This window comes from Lissotriton vulgaris, chromosome 1_1 (assembly GCF_964263255.1).
Source record: "Lissotriton vulgaris chromosome 1_1, aLisVul1.2, whole genome shotgun sequence".
Classification (NCBI taxonomy): Eukaryota; Metazoa; Chordata; class Amphibia; order Caudata; family Salamandridae; genus Lissotriton; species Lissotriton vulgaris.
Genome location: NC_141685.1, coordinates 717,358,346 through 717,381,170, shown reverse-complemented (window position 1 = coordinate 717,381,170; position 22,825 = coordinate 717,358,346). Strand labels below are relative to the sequence as shown.

Genomic DNA, 22,825 nt, shown 5'->3' with positions numbered 1-22,825 from the left:
CCTATTCCCACCAGATCTTCTGCACTAATGTATGATTGATATGGGAGTTTCTCAGAGTTGCTGCTTTTGATATTTGTGTTTTGTCTGTTTCTTGTTTACAGTCTTTAGTTCCAGAACAGGAGTTTATGTTGATCCATCTCTATATGCCTGTAACACCTTATACACGATTCAGATCTATCTTTCTCTTGCTCTACTTTCACTTATTTTGTAGTACCTTGTACCACTGACCTTATGTTTAGTACAGGGTCGAGGTTTATTCACATATAGCTGGGTCTGAACTGAGGAGCTAAAGAATGAGGATGGATTCACCCCAGATCTGTGACTGGAGATGAGTGTCTGAAAAGTTTCAGGACTCCGTCCATCATCTCCTTGTGTTTGCTTTGTTCGCCCTTAGTTGACAGGGTATGCCCAGATGTGGGTCCCTTGCTTACTTTGCCACTGAATTCAAGCTAGACTGGCTGATGAAGGGTATTACCCAGAAACCAGTCTCAGGATGCTTGTTTCCGGTCCGGGAAGAGCTGGCTCGACAGTTCAGGCAGGACTGTTCCCATGAGGCACAGGGTCAAGACTGATTTGCATATAGCTGGGTCTGAACTGAGGTGGCGAAGTGAGCTAAAGAATGATGATGAATTGAACCCAGATCTGTGACTGGGGGTGAGTGTCTGAAAAGTTTCAGCACTCCGTCCATCATATCCATGTGTTTGCTTAGTATTTTCTTGCCCTGGAGTCACTTTGCAACAGAGTTTCCTTCACCCCATTGTTATACTTGGCATCTTTCGGCGTGTTTTTTTCTGAGTTTTTTCTTCCTGACCTCCCAGTTTGGACTCTGTTTTTGCTGGTGTAATGATTCTGCTCACTTTCCTCACTGCTGATCAGTGGTAAGGTGCAAGTGCTCTTGTTGTAAAGTCTGTTATGGATGGGTATTTCCATGATTGACTTATTTGATTTATGTGTCAGTCCCTAGTAAAGTGCACTGCGAGTGCCAGGGCCTATAAATCAAATGCTGGTGGTGGGCTGCAGCAATGGATTGTGCCACCCATGCATACAGCCCGTAACATGTAACCCTGGCCTGCCATTGCAGAGCCTGTGTGCAGCCTGGGGCTGCCATGTCGACTTGGCAAGTACACAAACTTGCCAGTCCCTAAACATTCCCTTCTCTACTTGTGATTCCCCCCTTAGCTAGGCCCAAGGTACCCCCATGAGCGGGGTGGATTGCAGGTGTAAGGTAGGACATGCCCTGGTGCGTATGGCATGTCCTGATAGTGAATTACAGCCTAGCTTCACTTTGCTGGCCTGGTCTCACGGCACGCTCGCAGCTGGCTTGACACCCATGACCGCCTCGTCAAGCACAGCTGTCCTGCTCCGCCAGCGCCAATTCCCGCAAACTGGCTCTGTCGCTTGCATCGCAACCTGCCAGCACCACATCGAGCACTGTTTCGCCCTGCATCACATGCCTTGGTCTCACCGATGCCATCTGTACGATCATCACCGAGCCGCTGCCTGCACTGCATCGAAAGGACACCGCGCCATGCACCGCTTTCACTTGGCACCAAAACCACGACAGACGCTGCGACTGGCTCTGTCACTTGCACCGCAACCTGCCAGCCTCGCATCGAGCACCGCCTCACCCTGCACCCCCAGCCTTGGTCTCACAGGCGCCCTCTGGACGATCGTCAGCGAGTCGCTGCTCGTACCGCATCGAGAGGCACTGCACCGTGCACCGCTTCCACGTTGCATTGCAACCGCAATGGATGCTAAGACCAACTCGCACCTCCGTGTGAGCTGCACTAAGAAAGGTACTGTTAACGAGTCTGTTCACGCTGTTGCTGGCACGTACCGACGCAGTCAGCTGGGAAAGCGAGTCTCTGTTGTTTTCAGCATCGCTGTAGGCTCGGACCGAGCTACCGACTTGTACGAACTATGTTTTCAACTTATTTTTGCCATTTAAAGACATCTGGTAAATTAACTATTTTTAAAGTACTGTATTGTGGATTTTTATCGTATTTGGTCTTGTTTAAAGTATACTGAAATATTGGCTATTTTTCTGAACTGGTGTGTTGTCCTTTTGTAGTGCTTACACTGTATTACTGTTGGTTATGTGCAAATTCTTTACACACTGCCTCTAAGATAAGCCTGACTGCTCATAACAAGCTACCAATGGGGTGAGTAGGGGTGTTTTTAGGAGTGTAACTCCCTTATCCTGACTAGAGTGGTGGTTTCTGCCTGGCTTTGGTACAAACCTTAGCCAACCAGAAATCCCATTTCTAACATTGGTTCTGAGCGGTGAGGATAGGATTTGTGTTTGCACTTGACTTACAGTGATTGGTGTGCACTACTACCGTATCACAGACCATGGCGTAACACATCCTTGTTCTTTTTTCTTTTTGGCCTATTTTTGATCATGCCAGTTTGAACTTGCAACTTCAACATGCCTGAATCTAGAGCATCATCAATTGCATCAATGGAAATTGCCTTTGAGGAGGATAGGATGGAATCCTAAAACGTAAAGGAATTGAAAGCCATTTGCAAGAACCTGAAAGTCCGGGTCAGAGGCTTCACCAGGAAGGAGGAGCTACAAAAGGCACTGAGGGCCTGAGTAGCAGTCAGACATGCCTGTGGGCAATCGTGTGATCTCAGTGGAGAGGTTGAAGAGCCTGTTCTTAGAGTGGATGTGCTTTTGGGAAGGGGGGAACCCTCTAGGCAAGGCAGCAGTAGCTTGTCCCCAGAGGAGTTGGAGGACAGACGTGAAGCCAGGAAGTTTGAGTTGGAGAAACTCAGAATAGAAAGTAAGAGGGAAGACAAAAGAATTGCCATAGAGAAAAGGAAGATGATCTTAGATCATGATAGACTTATCAAGGAGGTGAAGCTAAAAAGCAGAACTGGCTCAGATGGTGGCATCAACTCTTCAGCACACAGAGACAGGATTGTACACATCCCCAAGAATGTAGGTAAAGAGTACAAAAAGGGGGATGACATACAAAGTTGGTTTCAAGAGTACGAGTCGTCTATTCATATGAATTGGGTCCCTGAGAGGAACTGGGGGGCAGGGTTGTGGCCTTTCTTTCCAGAAGAAGCTAGGGATACTCTGATAGCTTTGGGTAAGGGGCAGGACCTCACCTATGCTGACATGAAAGACGTTCTCCTCAAATGGTATGGACTCATTCCTGAATAGTACAGAGATCAATTTAGGTCCAGAAAAAGTCTGAGGCCAACACTAGGTTGGAATGTGTAGATAAGTTCTGTAGGTAGCTGGATGGCTGGGGGAAGGGCAGTAATGTAACAGATGTTCAGGGGCTCTACAATTTGATTGCATGGGGGCACTTATCTAGTCTATGTTTTGCAGATCTGCTCCAGCACCTAGTTGATAGTAAGCTGACTGACCCCAGGAAGCTTGCGATGGAGGCAGACCTTTGGGTGAGTACCAGGCTCCACTAGAAAGCGTTTGGGGAAGACTCAGCCAAAGGTGAGCAGGGTCCCTAGCAGAAAAGTGGGGGGACCAGGGTAAAGCACATGAGTTATTTAAAGGGCCCCAAACTAGTACCCAGGGTAAAGGTTCCCAGCCCCCAGGTGATAAGAAGAAAGGGGTCACTACAGGTAAGCCTGCTGAGACCGCCCCCGCAAGTGTTTTGCATGTGAGCAGGTGGGTCACTTAAAGGGGAACCCCAGGTGCAGAAAGGGGACACAGCCATCCACCGGTGGGCAGTCCAAGGTGTTGGCTAGTGTAGCGCTTGGGGAGGAGGGGTACCTACAAGAGGGTGCAGATCCTGCAGAAATTACCCTCATCTCACTAGGAGACAGTGAGATGGTCCCAGGAAACCAGGTGCCCCCTAACACAAAGAAATATAGCATCTGGGTTACCATCAATAGGAAAAGGGTAGGGGTTCTTAGAGGTACTAGGGCCAGTGTAACCTCAGTCCGGTGTCACCTGGTCTCTGAGAAGCAGGAAGTTCCAGGGACATTCTACCAAGTAGTTGCTGTGGACAACTCTGAGCACCAGTGTATGGTGGCGCAGGTTCCCTTTGAATGGGGGGTCTCAGGTCCCTTGAGGGTGGTTGTGAGCCCTACCATGCCTGTAGATTGTCTGCTAGGTAATGGCCTGGAGCAGTCCTTATGGAATGACGCTGAGCTCAGGTCTCACTTGGAGATGCTTGGGTTGCCAGAGTGAGCATGCATGTCTACTCAGTCCATTGCAGCCAGAAAGGGGGATCAAGAGGACTTGGAGCCTGAAACAGTGGCCCAAGTCCCTGCCAAGAGAAAGGGCAGGAGGGGTGCGGGAAACCGGCCCCTGAATTTCCCACTGACCGGGAGGAGGTGGACCTCGCGTGGAACGGATCTATGACAGAATTTCGACAGACAGAATTTCGACCTACACAAATATCGGCGTAATTATATCGATAGCAAAAATATCGACGCCCTATGTACAACATGGTAAGTACCAAAATATCGAAAAAATAATATCGATGTTAAAAATATCGTTGTCAAATATATCGATTTTTTTTTATTTAAAATAACATAAAAAATACTGTAAATAATACTTATTAATTACTTAAACATATTTAAATATATGTAATAATGGTAAAAAAAAATAATAATACATATTTAATTTAAAAAAAAAATATTTAAAAATAATATATAATATATACTTACTTAACAATAATTACTATTCCCACTCCAGTGGGTGCAACAGTAGGTAAAACTGACCCTGAACCCTAAAAATACCCCTTTACCCAAAAACCTAAAACTGACCCTGAACCCTAAAAATACCCCTTTACCCAAAAACTGAAAACTGACCCTGAACCCAAAAAATACCCCTTTACCCAAGAACTGAAAACTGACCCTGAACCCAAAAAATACCCCTTTACCCAAAAACTGAAAACTGACCCTGAACCCTAAAAATACCCCTTTACCCAAAAACTGAAAACTGACCCTGAACCCTAAAAACACCCCTTTACCCAAAAACTGAAAACTGACCCTGAACCCTAAAAATACCCCTGTACCCAAAAACTAAAAACTGATCCTGAACCCTAAAAATACCCCTTTACCCAAAAATTGAAAACTGACCCTGAACCCAAAAAATACCCCTTTACCCACAATTAATTAATATTACAATTAAATTACTTCCCACCCTATTCCCCTATAAACCCACAACCCGCTCCAGTAGTAAAACATATAATTTAGTTAAAAATATACATAAATTATCAATTAATTATTCTATTAATCAATTAAAATAATTCATTGCCAATTAATATTTAATAGCAAAATAAATTAATCATTAAAAAATAATTATTTAATTACAAATAAATTACTTCCCACCCTATTCCCCTATAAACCCACAACCCGCTCCAGTAGTAAAACATATAATTTACTTAAAAATATACATAAATTATCAATTAATTAATCAATTAATCCATTAAAATAATTCATTGCCAATTAATATTTAATTGCAAAATAAATTCATCATTAAAAAATAATTATTTAATTACAAATAAATTACTTCCCGCCCTATTCCCCTAAAAACCCACAACCCGCTCTGGTAGTAAAACATATTATTTACTTTTATATATTTTTTATTTATAAAAACATATTAAACACATATTATAACAATTAATTTAAATACTTAACTAAAATTTCTAACACATATTAGTAAATCGAAATTACTTACATCGATATATATGCTATCGATATAAGTAATTTCGATATTACTTACCTTAGGGTCGATATTCTGGCCATCGATATTCTGGACATCGATATTCTGTCCCATCGATATTAGCAACTCGATATAAGTGTAAGTCGAAATTAAAAATTCGATATTTTGACTGTTTACCGCGGGGAACACCCCGGTGCCAACAGGGGAGCAGGTAGCCGAACTGAGGGACATGTCTGAGCTGACCCATTGGCAGCAAGAAGGGGGTCCCACTAGGGAGGAATTCTGCAAGGAGCAGAAAGAGTGCCCTACTCTGGAGGGTCTAAGGCGGCAGGCTGCAGACCAGGCAGCTAGTGATCAGTCTGGGTCACATTTGATCGACTTGGGGAATGGTCTCCTATACAGTGAGCCTAATGTTGTTGAGCCTGGGTCAGCCTGTGTGCTGGTGGTACTTAAGGACCTTTCTACTGGGTCTGGTTGATGACGTGCCTTTGACATGACATTTGGGGTGGGACAAGATCTTTGACAGGCTTGTCACCCACTTATTTTGGCCCCAAATGCAAAGGCAGTCAGGTGGTCACTGCAGGTCTTGCCAAACTTGCCAGGCAAGTAGCAAGAGTGGGGGGAAGGTCAAAGCTCCTCTCCAACCTTTTCCTGTTATTGGAACACCCTTTGAAAGGGTAGGGATGGATATTGTTGGGCCACTGGATCCCAAGACAGCCATGGGCAACAGGTACATCCTGGTCTTGGTGGACCATGCCACCCTGTACCCTGAGGCAATCCCTCTCAGGACAACAACGGCACCAGTGGTGGGCCGGGCGTTAATGAGGATCATTTCCCGCTTGGGATTCCCCAGAGAGGTGGTTTCTGATAGGGGTCCAATTTCATATCAAAGTATATGACATCCCTGTGGAAGGAGTGTGGTGTAACCTGCAAGTTCACCACTCCTTACCACCCCCAAGGAAACGGTCTGGTGGAGAGATTCAACTAGACCTTGAAAAAGCCATGATCAAGGGTCTAACAGAACCTATGAGGCGTAATTGGAACGTCCTCTTGCCATGCCTTCTCTTTGCATACAGGGAGGTGCCTCAGAAGTATCTTGGGTTCAGTCCCTTTGAGCTCCTGTATGGCCACCCTGTCAGAGGACCTCTGAGTTTGGTGAAGGAAGGCTGGGAGGCAGCTCCCAGGAAAACTCCCCAGGATGTGTTTAGTTATATGCTGGCCTTCAGAAACTGCCCGCTTCAGGAAACTCGCTCAGGCGAACCTAGAAGCAAGCCAGGAAGAAATGAAGAAGTGGTATGAGCAGAATGCCACTCTGGTCGAATTTCAACATAGGCAAAAAGTGTGGGTAATGGTTCTAGTGGAACCTTGTGCCTTGCAGGACAAGTGGGCTGGACCATTTGAGGTGGTGGAGCACAAAAGTGACGTCACCTATCTGGTGGATTTGGGGGCTCCAAGGAACCCTTTGAGGGTCCTCCATGTGAACCGCCTCAAGCCTCACTTTGAGAGGTCTGAAGTGAGTATGCTCTTGCCGACTTACGATGGGGTGGATTAGGAGAGTGAGCCTCTCCCTGACCTCCTGTCTACCAAGGAGCATGATGGTATCAGTGGAGAGTGTGATCCTCTCCCCTACACTGACTCCAGAGCAGCAGGGGGACTGTCGCCAGTTGTTGGGACAGTTCGCCCCACTGTTCTCTTTGACCCCAGGTGTTACTCACTGGTGTACCCATGACATGGACACTGGTGACAGCCCTCCTATAAAGCACAAGATTTACAGGTTGAATGACCAGATCAGGGCCAGCATCAAGGAGGAGGTCTCTAAGATGTTGGTGTTAGGGGTGATTGAGCCATCCAACAGTCCTTGGCCAGCCCAGTGGTCTTGGTCCCAAAAACTGCTGCACCCGGTGCCACTCCAGAACTGCTGTTTTGTGTGGACTACCGTGGGCTCAGTACCATCACCAGGACTGACGCACACCCCATATCCAGAGCTGATGAGCTCATTGATCGATTGGGAGCTTCCCGGTTCCTTAGCACATTTGATCTAACGTCTGGGTACTGGCAGATTGCCTTAACCGATGGGGCCAAAGACAGATCAGCGTTCTCAACCCTAGAAGGTCATTACCAGTTCTGGGTGATGCCCTATGGGTTGAAGAACACCCCTGCCGCCTTTCAGAGATTGGTCAACCAGGTGTTGGCTGGACTGGCGGATTTCAGTGCCGCCTTCCTGGATGACATTGCTGTGTTCAGTTCCAACTGGGAAGAATATTGACAGCACCTTCAGAAAGTGTTGAGGGCTCTGCAAGGGGCAGGCCTCACGATCAAGTCCAGTAAATGCCAGATCGGGCAGGGTTCTGTGGTGTACTTGAGGCACCAGGTAGGAAGCGGCCAGGTCGTCCCCTAGCACCCAAGATTGATACCATTCTGGCTTGGGAGCTCCCCAAGAGCCAGATAGAGGTAAGAGCCTTCTTAGTTCTCACCGGCTACTATAGGAGATTTGTTCAGGGCTACGGTACCATTGTCGCCCCCTTAACAGAGTTGACTTCCAGGATGCAGGCCAAGAAAGTGATCTGGATGGAGTCCTGCCAGAAAGCTTTTGATGCCCTGAAGGCAGCCATGTGCACGGTGCCTGTGGTCTAGGCACATGGCTTCTCCAGGGAATTTATTGTGCAGACTGACGCTTCAAAGCATGGTGTGGGAACGGTGCTCTCACAACTGGATGAAGAGGGCCTAGATCAGCCGGTAGTCTTCCTTAGCAGGAGACCACTCCCCAGGGAACAGAGGTGGAGTGCCATAGAAAGGGAAGCTTTTGCTGTGGTCTGGGCGCTGAAGAAGCTGAGACCATACCTGTTTGGGACTCACTTCTGGGCTCAGACATACCACAGACCCCTCAGATGGTTGATGCAAATGAGGGGGAAGAATCCAAAACTGCTGAGGTTGTCCATTTCCCTACAGGGGATGGACTTTACTGTGGAACACCGCCCTGGCACAGAACACACCAACACAGATGGTCTGTTCAGGTTTTTCCGCCTTGGTGAAGAGAACTCCCAGGAGGTTGGGTAGTTCTCCCTACTTTCAGCTGGAGGGGACATGTGTTAGATTTGGTATCTTTTGGCGTGTTTCCCCTGAGTTTTTATTATTATTTATTATTAAAGGGGTTTATAGAGCGCCTGGTGACGCCTCCCGGCGTGTCCCCGCGCTGTGGAGATAGAGTCTTAGGAGGGTGGAGACAGAAGACAGGTGACTATAGAGTGAACAGATATGTTTTCAGTAATTTCCTAAAAGATGCCTCATTTATTACCTGTCTTATGTTCAAAGGGAGGGTATTCCACTTCTTAGCTGCAAGAGTGCGGAAGGACCTGCCTCCCATTCTTGCTTTTTTTGGGAGCAAGAATGGGAGGCAGGTCCTTCCGCACTCTTGCAGCTAAGAAGTGGAATACCCTCCTTTTGCTTTCTGATCTCCCTTTTTTGACTCTGTTTTTGCTGGTGTAATGATTCTGCACACTTTCCTCACTGCTGATCAGTGGCAAGTGAAAGGGCTCCTGTTGTGAAATGGTTACGGATGGGTATTTCCATGATTGGCTTATTTGATTTATGTGTCAATCCCTAGTAAAGTGCACTGCGAGTGCCAGGGCCTATAAATCAAATGCTGTTGGTGGGCTGCAACACTGGATTGTACCACCCATGCAAACAGTCTGTAAGGTGTAACCCTGGCCTGCCATTGCAGAGCCTGTGTGCAGCATGTGAAATTGGCAAGTGCACACACTTGCCAGTCCCTAAACCTTCCCTTTTCTAAATGTGAGTTGCCAGTATGGTAGGCCCAAGGTACCCCCATGGCAAGGTGCATTGTAGCTGAAAGGTAGGGCATGCCCTGGTGTGTGTGGCATGTCCTGATGGTGCATTACAGCCAACTTCATTTTTCACTATTGCAAGGCTACCTGTTCTCCATAAGCCAGAGTGGGCAGTCTGATTATAACATCCTATGATTCTAACTGACTCGGGATACATGGTAGAAGTTCGAGTTTAGTATGCCTGAACTCAGAGTGATAACATACATATTTTAGTGAAGTTGGTTTTAACATTCTGTGTTTGAAAATACCACTGTTAAAAAGTAGGTATTTCCTGACCTAACCATCTAGCCTGACTCTGCTAGCTTGTGTATTATCTGTCTGGTTTGTGAGTGACGGGCTGGGGGAGACTCCAGGAGACAGGGCGAGTCAGCACAGGGCTGAATAGACACATCTACACATAGATAGGTGGTAGGAGTAGCACCTGGGTATAAATAGATCTGGCCTTGCCTTCCACAATGCTGGCTCCACCTCCTGTGGTGTGTCAGAGGACCATGGCCCACACTGACAAAGAAAGAAGGTGCACACTGGCAGAATGCACCCCAAACTGGTTTGAACTAGGTCCAGGCCCCTCTGCCTTCAGAGGACAAAGGAATTGCTGGCATAAATATTGGGGCCCAGACCCCAAGACTTTAGAACTTGCTGGAATCGAGGAACCTGCCAAGAAGATGAGCTGGAAGAGCTGCTAGGACGAGTACTTTCCCTTTGCTGTGTTGTTGCTTTGATGGGTTGGCCTGCAGCTGCTGCTTCTGCCTTGAGCAGTGAAAGTACTGGCCTGAACTTTCTCTACTTGTGCTGAGTATCTCCAAGGGCCTGAAACTGAGCTAGCCTACTTTTAAGAAGTCTCAGGGATAGCAAAGACTTCACCAACCCCCTAGGTACCACTCCTGGTACCGTTGTTTCAGTTGCCACAGAGAAGAGGGAACCGTGACCGACTTTGTCATCCGACTCCATCGCTGGCCTTGTGTCCTGAAGGCACTGCCAGCTGCACCGTCTCGCCCTGCACTGCACTCCTTGGTCTCACCGACGCCGTCTGTGCGATTGTCACCAAGCCGCTGCCTGCACCGAATCAAGAAGCACTGCAACCCGCACCGCCTATCTTCAGTTCGCTGGCCTGGTCTCACCGACACAATCACCACTGGCTCGACATCCGTGACCACCTTGTCACGCACAGCTGTCTAGCTCCGCCAGCACCAATTCCCGCCAACCGGCTCTGTCCCTTGCATCGCAACCTGCCAGCACAGCCAAAAGTAAATCTAAGACAAGTCTTCCTGTTCTTAAAGATGACTGTAAGGCACCAATGAAGTCTCCTACAATTGGAAAAATTTGCACATGTCCCGGGGCTAAGAAGAAGATGGTCCACTAAGGGCCAAATGTTTTGAGGTACCTGTCCAGGTCCACACTAAGAAGGGGAATGAAGGTTATTAGAGAAGAACAATCATGGCCGCGCAATACAACATGAGACACCCCCAGGGCAGATGGAGTGGGTTCACAAGGGGTGGGGGAGGTGGTCTCTTCATGGCGTGTTTAGAGGAGATAGAAGACTCTCATTCCCATCAAGACAGTACAGCATACAACGCCCGCTGGGCGAAATAAGCAGATTATCAGTATTGTGTTAATTGGAGCGCTCCTGGCAGCGTGGTTCTTGCTCAGATAAAGGTAGCGCTCTAAGGCGTCCTTGGGCAGCGTGGCTCCCTCGCCGAGCAGCTGGCCAGCGGGTGTCTTCTTCTTAGCCCCGGGACTGCTGCAAATTTTGACAATTGTAGGAGCCTTCATTGATGCCTTACAGCCATCTTTAAGAACAGGAAGACTTGTCTTCTTAGATTTACTTTTGGTGAGCTGTTTCACCACAAAGCAGGTGGTTGCCCCACCACTTTTAGATGGCCCTTCAAATATCTACAAATATGTTTTCGCCCTGAAGAAGGATCGTTTCATGTGTTTCTGTGTTCCGAAATGCGCATAGGCGTTTTTCTGTTTAGTCCTATGTGTATTGTCAATTTATTGTATTGTTGCATTTTGTGTTGTTTTTGTGTTTTGAATTATTGTTACTTATAAATAGTTTTTTTATACGTAGTGTTCTTCACTGAATCCTCTATTTTTAACTTGGGCCGCTGCCTATCTATTGACAGCACTGATTAGAGAAATCAAATAATTAATGTACATAATTGTGATTTCATTCCCTTTTTGATACTAATAAAATATGAATAAATTGTTGTAATGTTCTAATAATCTGCGTGACAACTATACATATTATGTGGATGAATCAACCATCATATTATTGTCACAGGAGGAAGATTTTGTTGTTTAGCTTGTGCTTCTCCCCTGCTCTCTTCCTCCCCATTGAGATTTCAGGGACCCTCTGTTGTTTATTGGCCTCATAAGGAAATTGCCTTGCATTCACCAAATATCCAAGCCCATGTTAGCTCAACAAAAAGATCTATTGGAGGTCCAAGGTCTGATAATTAGGACTGGTGTATGAATTGTGAATTTTATTTGGGCCCAGTTGGTGATGATGAATACAAGTGTTTTAGTGTAATGAAATTAATGAGTCTTTTTGACAGAAAGAAGAAAGAGAGAAAAATAGACTCATGCACATCAGAAGCAGAAAAGGGTTTAAGAACTTACCCAAGTGCATGAGGAATCATGGCATTACAGCCAGTCTGGAGTGATAAACTGTTGGACTGATGCCGAGCTAAGTCAGGCAGAGCCAGGTACCCTTATCCACAAACCAACAAAAAGAGGGTGACACATACAGACAAAAAACATCCGTGCACACACACAGCCTACACAGCACACAGTAGGAAGGTACACTTAGAAGGACAGGTGGAGTAACAGATAGGTATTTGTTTAATTGCAACTTGTGTCTCGTAGTTGAGGGGTAGGCATTGTCTTACCTTTTAGACTAGAGACCTATATACGCGGCGGATAGTTCTTTGTAACTTGTTGTTTTATGTAAGGCACTCTACTACCCATGTGGCCATGATCTCATTACATAAATACAACAATAAAATAAAATAAAAAACTAAAACTAAAAAGGAAAGAGGTATGTGTGAGTACAGGTTTCAAATTTATGTTTTGCTTAATATGCCTTCTTAACTCTACCAACCTCTTTCCTATTCGAAATTGTATATATTATGACTGATACTATATCTATATAAAAGTTCTTTATCATTATTGTATATACTCTTTCTTCTTAACTTTTACTGATGGTTATAATTTATACATGTATTTTTCGCTCTATAATATTTTCAGTATCTCAATCTTATGTGTTCCTTTTTGTTTTCTTGTCGCTATGTAATGCAATTCAGTGCTCGCTGGACTTGTAAACACTATTTCAAGCCTTTAAATGTAACAATAACTATAAAATATACCTTTATGATGACATTTTTTATCGAATAAAGTACTTCTACTACTACTGTAAAAATAATTGAATACATCAAATCTGAGTAGGTGGACTATTTGTGTCAATGCCTAATCAATTCTTAGCCTTTTTTTTTTAGAAATCGCTCTTAATACTTGATGGAATTCTTGAAATCGCTCCTAATACTTGATGGAATTCTTGAAATCGCTCCTAATACTTGATGGAATTCTTCAATCTCCATGCCCATTTAATCATTGTCCTCTTTGGACTGATGACCTACTTCTTTGATATGATCATTCGTGATAAGCAATTACAATTAAGTGTCTTCATGTGTTTAGGACCAACATGTCAAACAGGTTTGCCAGTTCAATTTAGTCCACGCTAAGGCCCAAGACAGTGTACCCGATATGCAGTTTTGTTTTACCAAATGAATACTACAACCCCCAGAATGCACTGGTGTGTTAAATGAAAGATCAGAACTCATAACAAGGTGCTCAGCATACAGAAAAGAAACTGGCTAAATATTTTTTTATCATTTATTTATTACATTTTTCAAGACATGGTCTGCCACATCACAAGAGCTGATCGATTATAGCAACGTGCAATAGGTACATTAGCATACTAAGGAGAGACAGACATTCGTGTTACAAAGGCGTGGCACTACATCCCTTAGTCCATACTAAACATGTTGAAGACAGTGCGTATGGTACTGGGTCACCTACTGACGGATCTAAAATGTATCCAGCCAAACCCACTGTGCTCCAAGTATTTAATCTGTCATATTTACGCGTTGTCACAGCAAGTACAATAATAGGGTACAACAAATACATGATATTAATTGAAGTTCAGTTCAGGAATTCCCTCCTTCAGGTTCCCCTGTCTCTTTTCCAAAGAGATATTGCTGATAAAGACCCCAAAAGCCCTTGGGGAAGCTCTGCGGTGGAAGTAACTCATTGTAAGCGTCAGATTGAGTATTCCAATGAAGCATATCTACATTCCATTCCGTGACAAGAGGTATGGGACCACGAGCCCAACGCATTGCGAAATATTTATTTATTTTCATGTTCCTAAATTCAATTTAAAAACCAAGGAAATGTTACACGTTAATTTGACATCTTCTTTCTCCGTGCACTCAACGTTTTGATATATTATTTTCTGACATATGAATGAGATGTTTTGCCATTTGTCAACAGTAACAGCAACCAATAAACAATCTATTTTACTTTTACAAGCAATGTTTATTTATCTACATATATTTATTTTTCTTTCTATTACTTTTTTTCCATGTCATTAATCCCTGAAACGCAAGGTGGGATGAAAAAAAGGGGGCATATTATCAAGAAACGGAGTTAAGATTAACGCCGCTTTAGCTGTAGGAAACTGCCGCTAAAACGGCAATAATGGGCTTGATAATAATCATAATACGCCCTTGTGAATTCCCATAGAAGCCCATGTTCTGGTTTGAACATGGGCTTCTATTGGAATTCTCTACGGCATATTATCAAGCCTTTTATCGACGCTTTAGCGGCAGTTTCCTGCCACTAAAGCGGCGATAATCTTAACTCTGTTCTTGATAATATGCCCCAAGGATTCTTTTATGAACGTATGTTACCATATATTGAACAAAAGCCTTAGTCAAACTAACGACACTTAACCAATAGTTATTTATACTAGAGCCAGTGGTCCAACAACAAAAGAAAGTGAATTACCACGGGAGAAATAAAAACTCCTTTCCTGAGCCCTGACATGTACATACTATAGCAATTTTACATTCCAAACACCAGTCTCATGTTGTGTGCTGTGAGAAATAATTTGCCTGCAACAGTACAAGCGCCCTTAAGCCAAACTGAAAAACCATAGAACAAGCAGATGGTACCAGCAAGAGAGTGAAGCCATTCACAGTTAAGATGCAAAATGAGAACGCGCAAATGAGTTTGCTCCGCTGGAAATTAAACTAGAAGTTCCAGGGTAAATAGGTTTCGTTTAAGAGGTTTGCTACCAGAATTTCAATGTGAGAAAATCCTCCGACATAAATATTGTTTGCTGAATCCCAGCTACAAAATAGCAACGGATGGAAGTTAGAAAATCTACCCGCAACAGGACAATATTTTTTTGACCGATATTAAGGACAAGATATTTATAGCAGACGATGATGCTGTATAAGGACTTCTGAAATATAACTGTTTAAGATTGCTAGCTGCTAAACATCAGTGTTCTAGATTTAAATTGAGTATGAGGGGCATATGGTCATGAGCCATTAGGATATGCTGTTTTTAAATCTCAATTTCTCTGTATCTGTGGTCACGGCATCATTTCTTATTAACAATTGGCCTCAATCTTACCGACCAGTAATGCAAGTGTCTTCTCTTTAGGTTACAGTGGCCTTGATAAGCCTGTTTGAAACCATGTTGCTGAGTTATCTGAGCTACAAGGTAAGCATTTTTACAAAACGTTTTTAGAAAAGGATTAATGGGATTTGGTTACATAACTATTGTACATGCATCATTTTATTTTATTTTAATTCACATTGCCTTCCACTGAATAAAATACTCTGTGATGGAGGAAGAAAGTGGAAGAGCAATCTAGGCTGGCAACCTGAGCAGAAACTACAGCAACTTTAAAAGGCCCAGATTGCAACTATTCCTGCTACATCAAATAAAGACAATATTTTGAGCCGGGGCTTCATGTATCAAAATCCTCTCAAGTTCGCAAAAGCGAATGAGTACCAGAGAGGTGAGCCCTAGTTGGAATTGGGCTCAGACCCCAGCTAGACTAGCACCGTACACATGAGGGTAAGAGATGAAGCAGTTAATAATTAGTTGTCCTAACAATGCAAGAACGAATTGCCTCATGTTACCCTGCTGACTGCACCTCTCCATGCGAGCCCAATACTTTTCTTTTATTCCAGAGACCTTTATTCTTTCTAGTTTATAGAAGGAGGCATCCTCCTGTCCTTCTAGGACAACTCTCCATTATTAGAAGTAACACTTCGGGGTAAAAGGAGACAATGTGGATAATGGAGCAACCCTGCTCCCATTATTTCAGTGAGGATAGCAGTATTGCAGTGATTTGGTTGTTTAAATGTGTTCTGTCCTAGCCATCAATTTATCATACCAAATAACACACTTCGCAAACATATGTCCTTGTCATTCTTTACTTACTGGCATCCTTTTACTCATGTGGCAGCATCTCTGCCTGGCACATGTATCTGCACTGCTGACTGAAACATTCCTTTGGTATGAGAAAGTGTAACAGAATCGTCCTCATTTAGAAATGCTCTGAAAATTTGCTGAAATTCTCAAAATTAATAAATACCTTAGCACGCTAAGTACTCTTGGTGCTACTACAAATAACCCTTAAATGCCAAATAACTTGCAATAATAGGGTTTTTGTGTATTTTCTTCATTTATTGGTTCAGTAATACATTATTTTATATTAGAAAAAACTTAAATGTGCTACATATCATTTAATGCACATTTAGCAGGAATCCAATGATCGTGATTTGATTTGAAGCTGATTCGGTTTAACTTTGAGGCTTAAGACTTTGGACTTTCTCGAACAAAGCATATATTTTGCACATATTACATCAATTTTGCATTGGTATGTAGATCGAACAATCATTGGAAAACCAACATTTGCTTGTTGCTTCAAGCAGCAGACAGCAAAAATAGGCTGGTGCCAGTACCTGTCAGTTATTGAAACATCAGGACTATACTGTATTTGAGCACTGCAATTGTACGTAATCAGAATCCTAGAGCTGTAATAAAATGGAAAAATGTTGAGATGTTTGGATATATTTTACACATTCTGTGCGATCAATTGGATTCTGGAATTTCAAAGGTAGATAGCACTTCTGAGGCAAAAAACATGCTAGAAGTATAGATGTGCAAATCATATTCCCTTTACCATGTGGTGCTCATGGAAAATCTGAAGAAACACTTACAACCACAAGGGCAGCTTACTAAAACATATTCTGCCATTTTTGTAATATTTGATATTGTATTGTAAAACGTTGACGGTTAACTTCACACTTGCTCTTCGTCAGAGAAGGAGCTACCCACAAAAGCATATGGCTCTCACATTGTGCATTGTGGTAAATCTGGTGGTCCTACCACAACTCTCTTACACCATTACCACAAACTTGGAATGGTCTACGTATTTGAATCAAGTAATTCCAATGACAATACCATGCTGGGTGACCTGATGAGAACAATTGACATTAATGCATGGAAGATCTCAATTTTGACAGACAGAGTTCATAACTGTTGGGCGTGCATGGCTCCCAATTATGAACAGACTTTGTCCTCATTACATCCTCACTGCTCCCTGATGTGTCCAGGTGTGAGATACTTGAAGGAGCCCTCTCGAACTATGTTCCAACTCTCCCATCCTTAGAATTTGGCCTTTTAGCTGCCGCACACAAAGTTTACTTAGTCAGGGAACACCACCGAACAGCTGAAAAGAAAGGCACAAAGGTACACATTAAAATCTATCTCATGGAAGACATGGGCTCCAGCTCTTTCATATATGGACTTACTGGTCGACAATGGAGGCGTTTGTGGGAAGACAGATGATGAGAGATTCAGCTGTCCAAAAAAATGAAGTAGATTGAACCAGTCAAATCTCGAAGCCCCCTCCTGGTCATTGTCCTGTGTCTACACAACACACCCTACGGGTCATAATCTTAGTGAGCTGGAGAAAGCACGCGGGCCTTTCTACTTCTTCAATGAACTGCAGAGGCCCTGAAGTATCTTTACATCTCAAAGGTCAAATATGCTCTGACCCTTCTTTCTTGGACAAATTGCTGCATCAACAGCAATCCCCGCTATCTATGAAAATCATACTTTCCCCCCAGACGTTTTGTATGCATTCACCTCCTAAAATATTGTATAGCTCTGATGTGCATGATACTACAGCAGAAGAGTAGAGGTTTGCCATGGAACTGAACTATCCCCATGAGAATTGTGGGCATCCATACAAAAGTGAGATTTCAAAAATCCTGCTATATGCAAATGATATATTGCTCACCATTTCTGATCTGCCAATCGTTTTTCCTCTGCTCATAATACTTTGTTTGAATTCGGATTCAGTCAACATACTTAATACTATTACCTATAATAAATAAATAAGATTGCATGAATGGGGCTGCATTTAATACAAACTATACTTGCAACATCCAGGAGTAGATTTATTAATGCCTAAATGGGCACTTTGGCAAAACAATGCAATATTGTTTTGCGCCCAAGGGCTTTATAATGTATAATAAGTAGGCGCTGCATTTATTGCTGCACTGCTGCAAACAAAGATCTGCGAAACATAATGTGTAAATCGATCTCTTAGTTTGGTTATTATTGTGCTTGTTAACTGACATTTTCCTGTATTGATGAGTACTGTCCATCTTTTTATGCCGGTGGATTCCTGCAGCCAATTTAGAGGTGGTCATGTATCTCACAATAATGACAGCAAATAAGTTAATTAATTCTGCCACAATAGTGATTCTGATTTACACACTTGAAGAACATATCTGTTCTCATAGGTTTACTCCTAAACCTGGTGAAGATTTTTGACTTCTAATTAATTCACAATGGTTTTCCAGGAGTGTTTGTAGGAAGTTGCTACTGTCATAGTTTTCCCAGGTGTACATGCTGGAATATATCATTAGCAATTGTACTGGCATACAGTAGGACCATTGGTCTGTTTTATGTGATTGCACTGTCTAAAGTACATATTCAAAACGTCTTTGAAGTAGTGTATGCGATGCAGACAGCACAGTTCAGAGACAGGTAATTACTGCTCACTGCTTCCGGGCTGTGCTGTCTGCAGCTCCTTCACTGACTCAGAGAAAGTCTCAGTTAAAATCATGTACTTTTTATAGTGTGTCAGAAATTGGGGTATTCATTTGGGGAGGTTTTGCCCTCACCAGATTAACACCCACACCTTGGTTAGGCTAAAATACAGTTTCTAGGGAACCTCTCCTCAACCCCTAATAGCTCTGACATAAGTGGCAGTCAATTCTCGAGAGAAATGCATGTAGAGTTAAAAATGTACCAACATTTTTAAAGACAAGAAACAGCAAACAAAAGATTTCCAAACCAATTTAATACAATGAATACGTATTTATGGAGGAGAAAGGCATCAAAATGATTACATCTGATGAGGGGAACCAGTTGTATGACTTTTTAAAGTGTTTTGGGGAATTACCCAATATATGCCCAGAGGAGCAATGGAAATCTAAAGGTAATTTTCAGTCGAAGCTCATTTCCTCTACATGGAAATCCAGGACCACTGTTGCACCAGAAACAAAACGCAGAAAAGTTAAAAAGCTAACTGGGCTTTCTTATAGAGACCAGGACGTCAGGAGCAGAGTGATGTTGTGAACCACTAAAACCAAACGGCACACCAGGAAAGATATCCTTAGCTCCAAGAGGATCACGCTTATTACATCCCCTTAGGGGGAAAAAAACCGGCAGGTGTCTCTCACTCTATTTTATGACAAGTTGGGTCATCAAGATCCAAAGTGTTATGAGTCAGCCAACTCTGCCAGAGAAGATATATTCAGATTTGACTACCCTTAACTAGACCTCTGCACGCAGCAGACACATACAGCAATTGATGTTTCTAACCACAGGGTATTTGTTACGTATATTGAACGGATCACTGAAATAATATCGACTGCCAAAATATCGACTTGCCAAAATATCGTGGACAAAATATCGACAGTCAAAATATCGAGTTTGTATCTACAAACAGGTAAGTACAAAAATATCGAGTACAAAATATCGTTAACAAAAATATAGATGTAAAAAATATCGACTTTATTAAAAACAGTGTTAAATTAAATTAATATTAAATTTTAATTACTAAAATATACTTAAAACGACTTAAATTAAATTATAATAATAAAATAATAAATGAAAATAATAAAAATAATTTTTTAAAATCTTATTTGTTGACCCTGAACCCAAAAAATACCCCTTTACCCAAAAACCCAAAACTGACCCTGAACCCTAAAAATACCCCTTTACCCAAAAACCCAAAACTGACCCTGAACCCTAAAAATACCCCTTTACCCATGACCTGAAAACTGACCCTGAACCCTAAAAATACCCCTTTACCCATGACCTGAAAACTGACCCTGAACCCTAAAAATACCCCTTTACCCATGATCTGAAAACTGACCCTGAACCCTAAAAATACCCCTTTACCCATGACCTGAAAACTGACCCTGAACCCTAAAAATACCCCTTTACCCATGACCTGAAAACTGACCCTGAACCCTAAAAATACCCCTTTACCCATGACCTGAAAAATGACCCTGAACCCTAAAAATACCCCTTTACCCATGACCTGAAAACTGACCCTGAACCCTAAAAATACCCCTTTACCCATGACCTGAAAACTGACCCTGAACCCTAAAAATACCCCTTTACCCATGAACTGAAAACTGACCCTGAACCCTAAAAATGCTCCTTTACCCAAAATGTATCAATATTATTTAATTACCAATTAATTATTAATTAACAATAACAATAAAGTAAATATATTAGAACATTAGGTGTAATTATTTTAATAATTAATATTATTTTATCAAAATTAATTACTTAAAAATAACACAAAATTATATATATAAAAAATTTACTCTAATTAATGTAATTAACTAATTACAATTAATTAATTAACAATTATTTACTAATACAAAATAAAATCAAAATTATATTAATTAATTAACTAATTAATATTAATTAATTATCAATTAATTATTAATTAAAAATATTAACAAACATATATTAATTAATTAATTATTATTAAATTACTTCCCACCCTATTCCCCTATAAACCCACAACCCGCTACAGAATTACATTACGCAATTATTATCAAAACAAAATTCATGTAATAAAATATTTAATAACATTAATACACACTATTCACACATATTATTACATAAAAATACACTATAAAATATTATATATTATTAAAAAATCGATGTTTTTGCTATCTATATTTTATACAGTCGATATTACTTCACTTACCTGAAAAACGATATTTTTGTAGTCGATATTATGTCCAGTCGATATTTTGTCCAGTCTATATTTTAAACTCGATATTATGTCCAGTCGATATTTTGGAGTCGATATTTTGTCTCTATACCATATTGAACATATAAACCCTCTGTATCAAAATGATGGAATTTATTTTTTACATCTCAGCAACCATAATGTAAAACAAGCAGAATATTAAAAAAAAACAAGGCATTTTATATTGCACATCCGTATTGTCTGTAACAATGCTAACCTCTACCTGACATTTATATCTTTAATGTTATCAGCTTCCTATGTATAGTACTGGCTAAATGATTCATATTTTCTCTCACTAAATTATGCAAAGCCATGTGTTACCCCCACATACCTCTAGCAAGCTGCTAGGCCTGCAGGTGGATATTAGTTCACCAGCATTTTTTCCTAGACAATCAGTATTTATGTCTACCCACCTCCCGTCCCAAATTCGTAAATCTCTCCATGACTGATTGATTCTCCTTGAAAGCAGAGTGCAAGTAATTGTGTAGTTTGTTATATCTGCATACCAGCATGAGCAATAACTCCTTTTTGTTGCATTTCTGATATTTCTCTTTTAGCAAGACTAATGTTAGCTTGCAATTGAAATTACCCGGCCATTGCACACACTCTGTTAGCTATTATTGTAAAAAGTGTAATAGTACATTTCTTTATTTCAGTTACTTACAACCAAGTGCATACTAAAGACAGTTAAACTATAAAAGCTTTTAAAAGCCAATATTGACATTGCAACATTTGAACTGATAAAACTGCCATTAGGACTATGGGCCCGATTTATATCTTGGCGGCGGGTTACACCGTCACTATGGTGACGGAAATCCCATTATGCCCTATGGAATTTTTAGTTCGAAGACCGGGAAATCCATCACCTTTGTGACAGAGTAACCTGTCCACCAAGATCTGAATTAGGCCCTATTTGACCTATGTCCCGCATCCATACTTAAAATTCCTAAAATACTTGAAATGCTTAAAAAACAGAATGCAGAGTGTCAATGAGAAGTGGTTCCGAAAGACTTAATCCACAAGGGCTCTGGCAGTTGGTGATTGGGATGTCAAGTGTCAGATGACTTAAGAAAATGTGGATAATCTACTGCAACTGCCTCTTCTTAAGAGGTATTTAAACATCATTCCTCTGTAACGGATTGTTTGTGATGTCTATATATTGACTAATTCTGGGTACAGACTGGAGTTGCCCACCTCGCAAGCACAACGTGATGGCAAGAATGAATGCCGTACTGAATAATAAAATTGTGAAGAAGGAATTTATGCTCCAATAGTAATCACGGACACATCTATATAAGATGAGCCATAGACGACTTGCAGGCCTCTTGGCCCACTTAGGTAGAAAATCAAGTGATAGAAGGCAGCCTAATTGAAGCTGTATTGACCTGGTTTTAGGATAGCCTATGTAGGGTTCTCATAGGTGTCTCAGGGCATGACAGCTTCTGTAGGAATTTATAATAAGCCAGGAGTTACTTCTGTTGCTGAAGTTGTGTCTGTCCAAAGCAAAATAAGTGTTTCTTTTAGCAATTTGTTATAGAGCTTCTTGAAGAGAGTCTGTGACACTTGTTGATTCCATGAACCTTCAATTCCTTCAAGTTGCAGGCTGGCTTTCAAAGCTTTAGAACAAGCATTGTCCTCAATGGCGTGAGCGAGGCTTTTCCTCCCTAATGCAGTGCTTCACTTTAGAGCTTTGTGCCACTTTCATTGTATCCGCGTATTAAAGGAAAGCAGCTTTTTGCTCTAGGTATTCTGTTAAATAAAGCCTGAGCCTGATCAGTGCTGGAGATGTATTTCATGACAACCTAAATAAGGTTCAGTAAATTCTACTTTGAGCGTTTTTTTAAAAAGAGCCACATTTCTCTGAGAATGCCTAAGTGCCATACACAATGATAAGGACAA

General features: G+C 42.0%; 1 protein-coding gene across 1 annotated transcript in view; it reads left to right on the top strand.

Moving 5' to 3' along the window:
* LOC147747702 (potassium channel subfamily T member 2) overlaps positions 1 to 22,825 on the top strand; it is a 1,549,272-nt gene that overhangs the window by 313,662 nt on the left and 1,212,785 nt on the right. Inside the window, exon 6 of the mRNA XM_086926024.1 lies at positions 15,223 to 15,282. Coding sequence (XP_086782150.1) covers positions 15,223 to 15,282 — 60 coding nt within the window. The remainder of the gene's footprint in view (positions 1 to 15,222; positions 15,283 to 22,825) is intronic.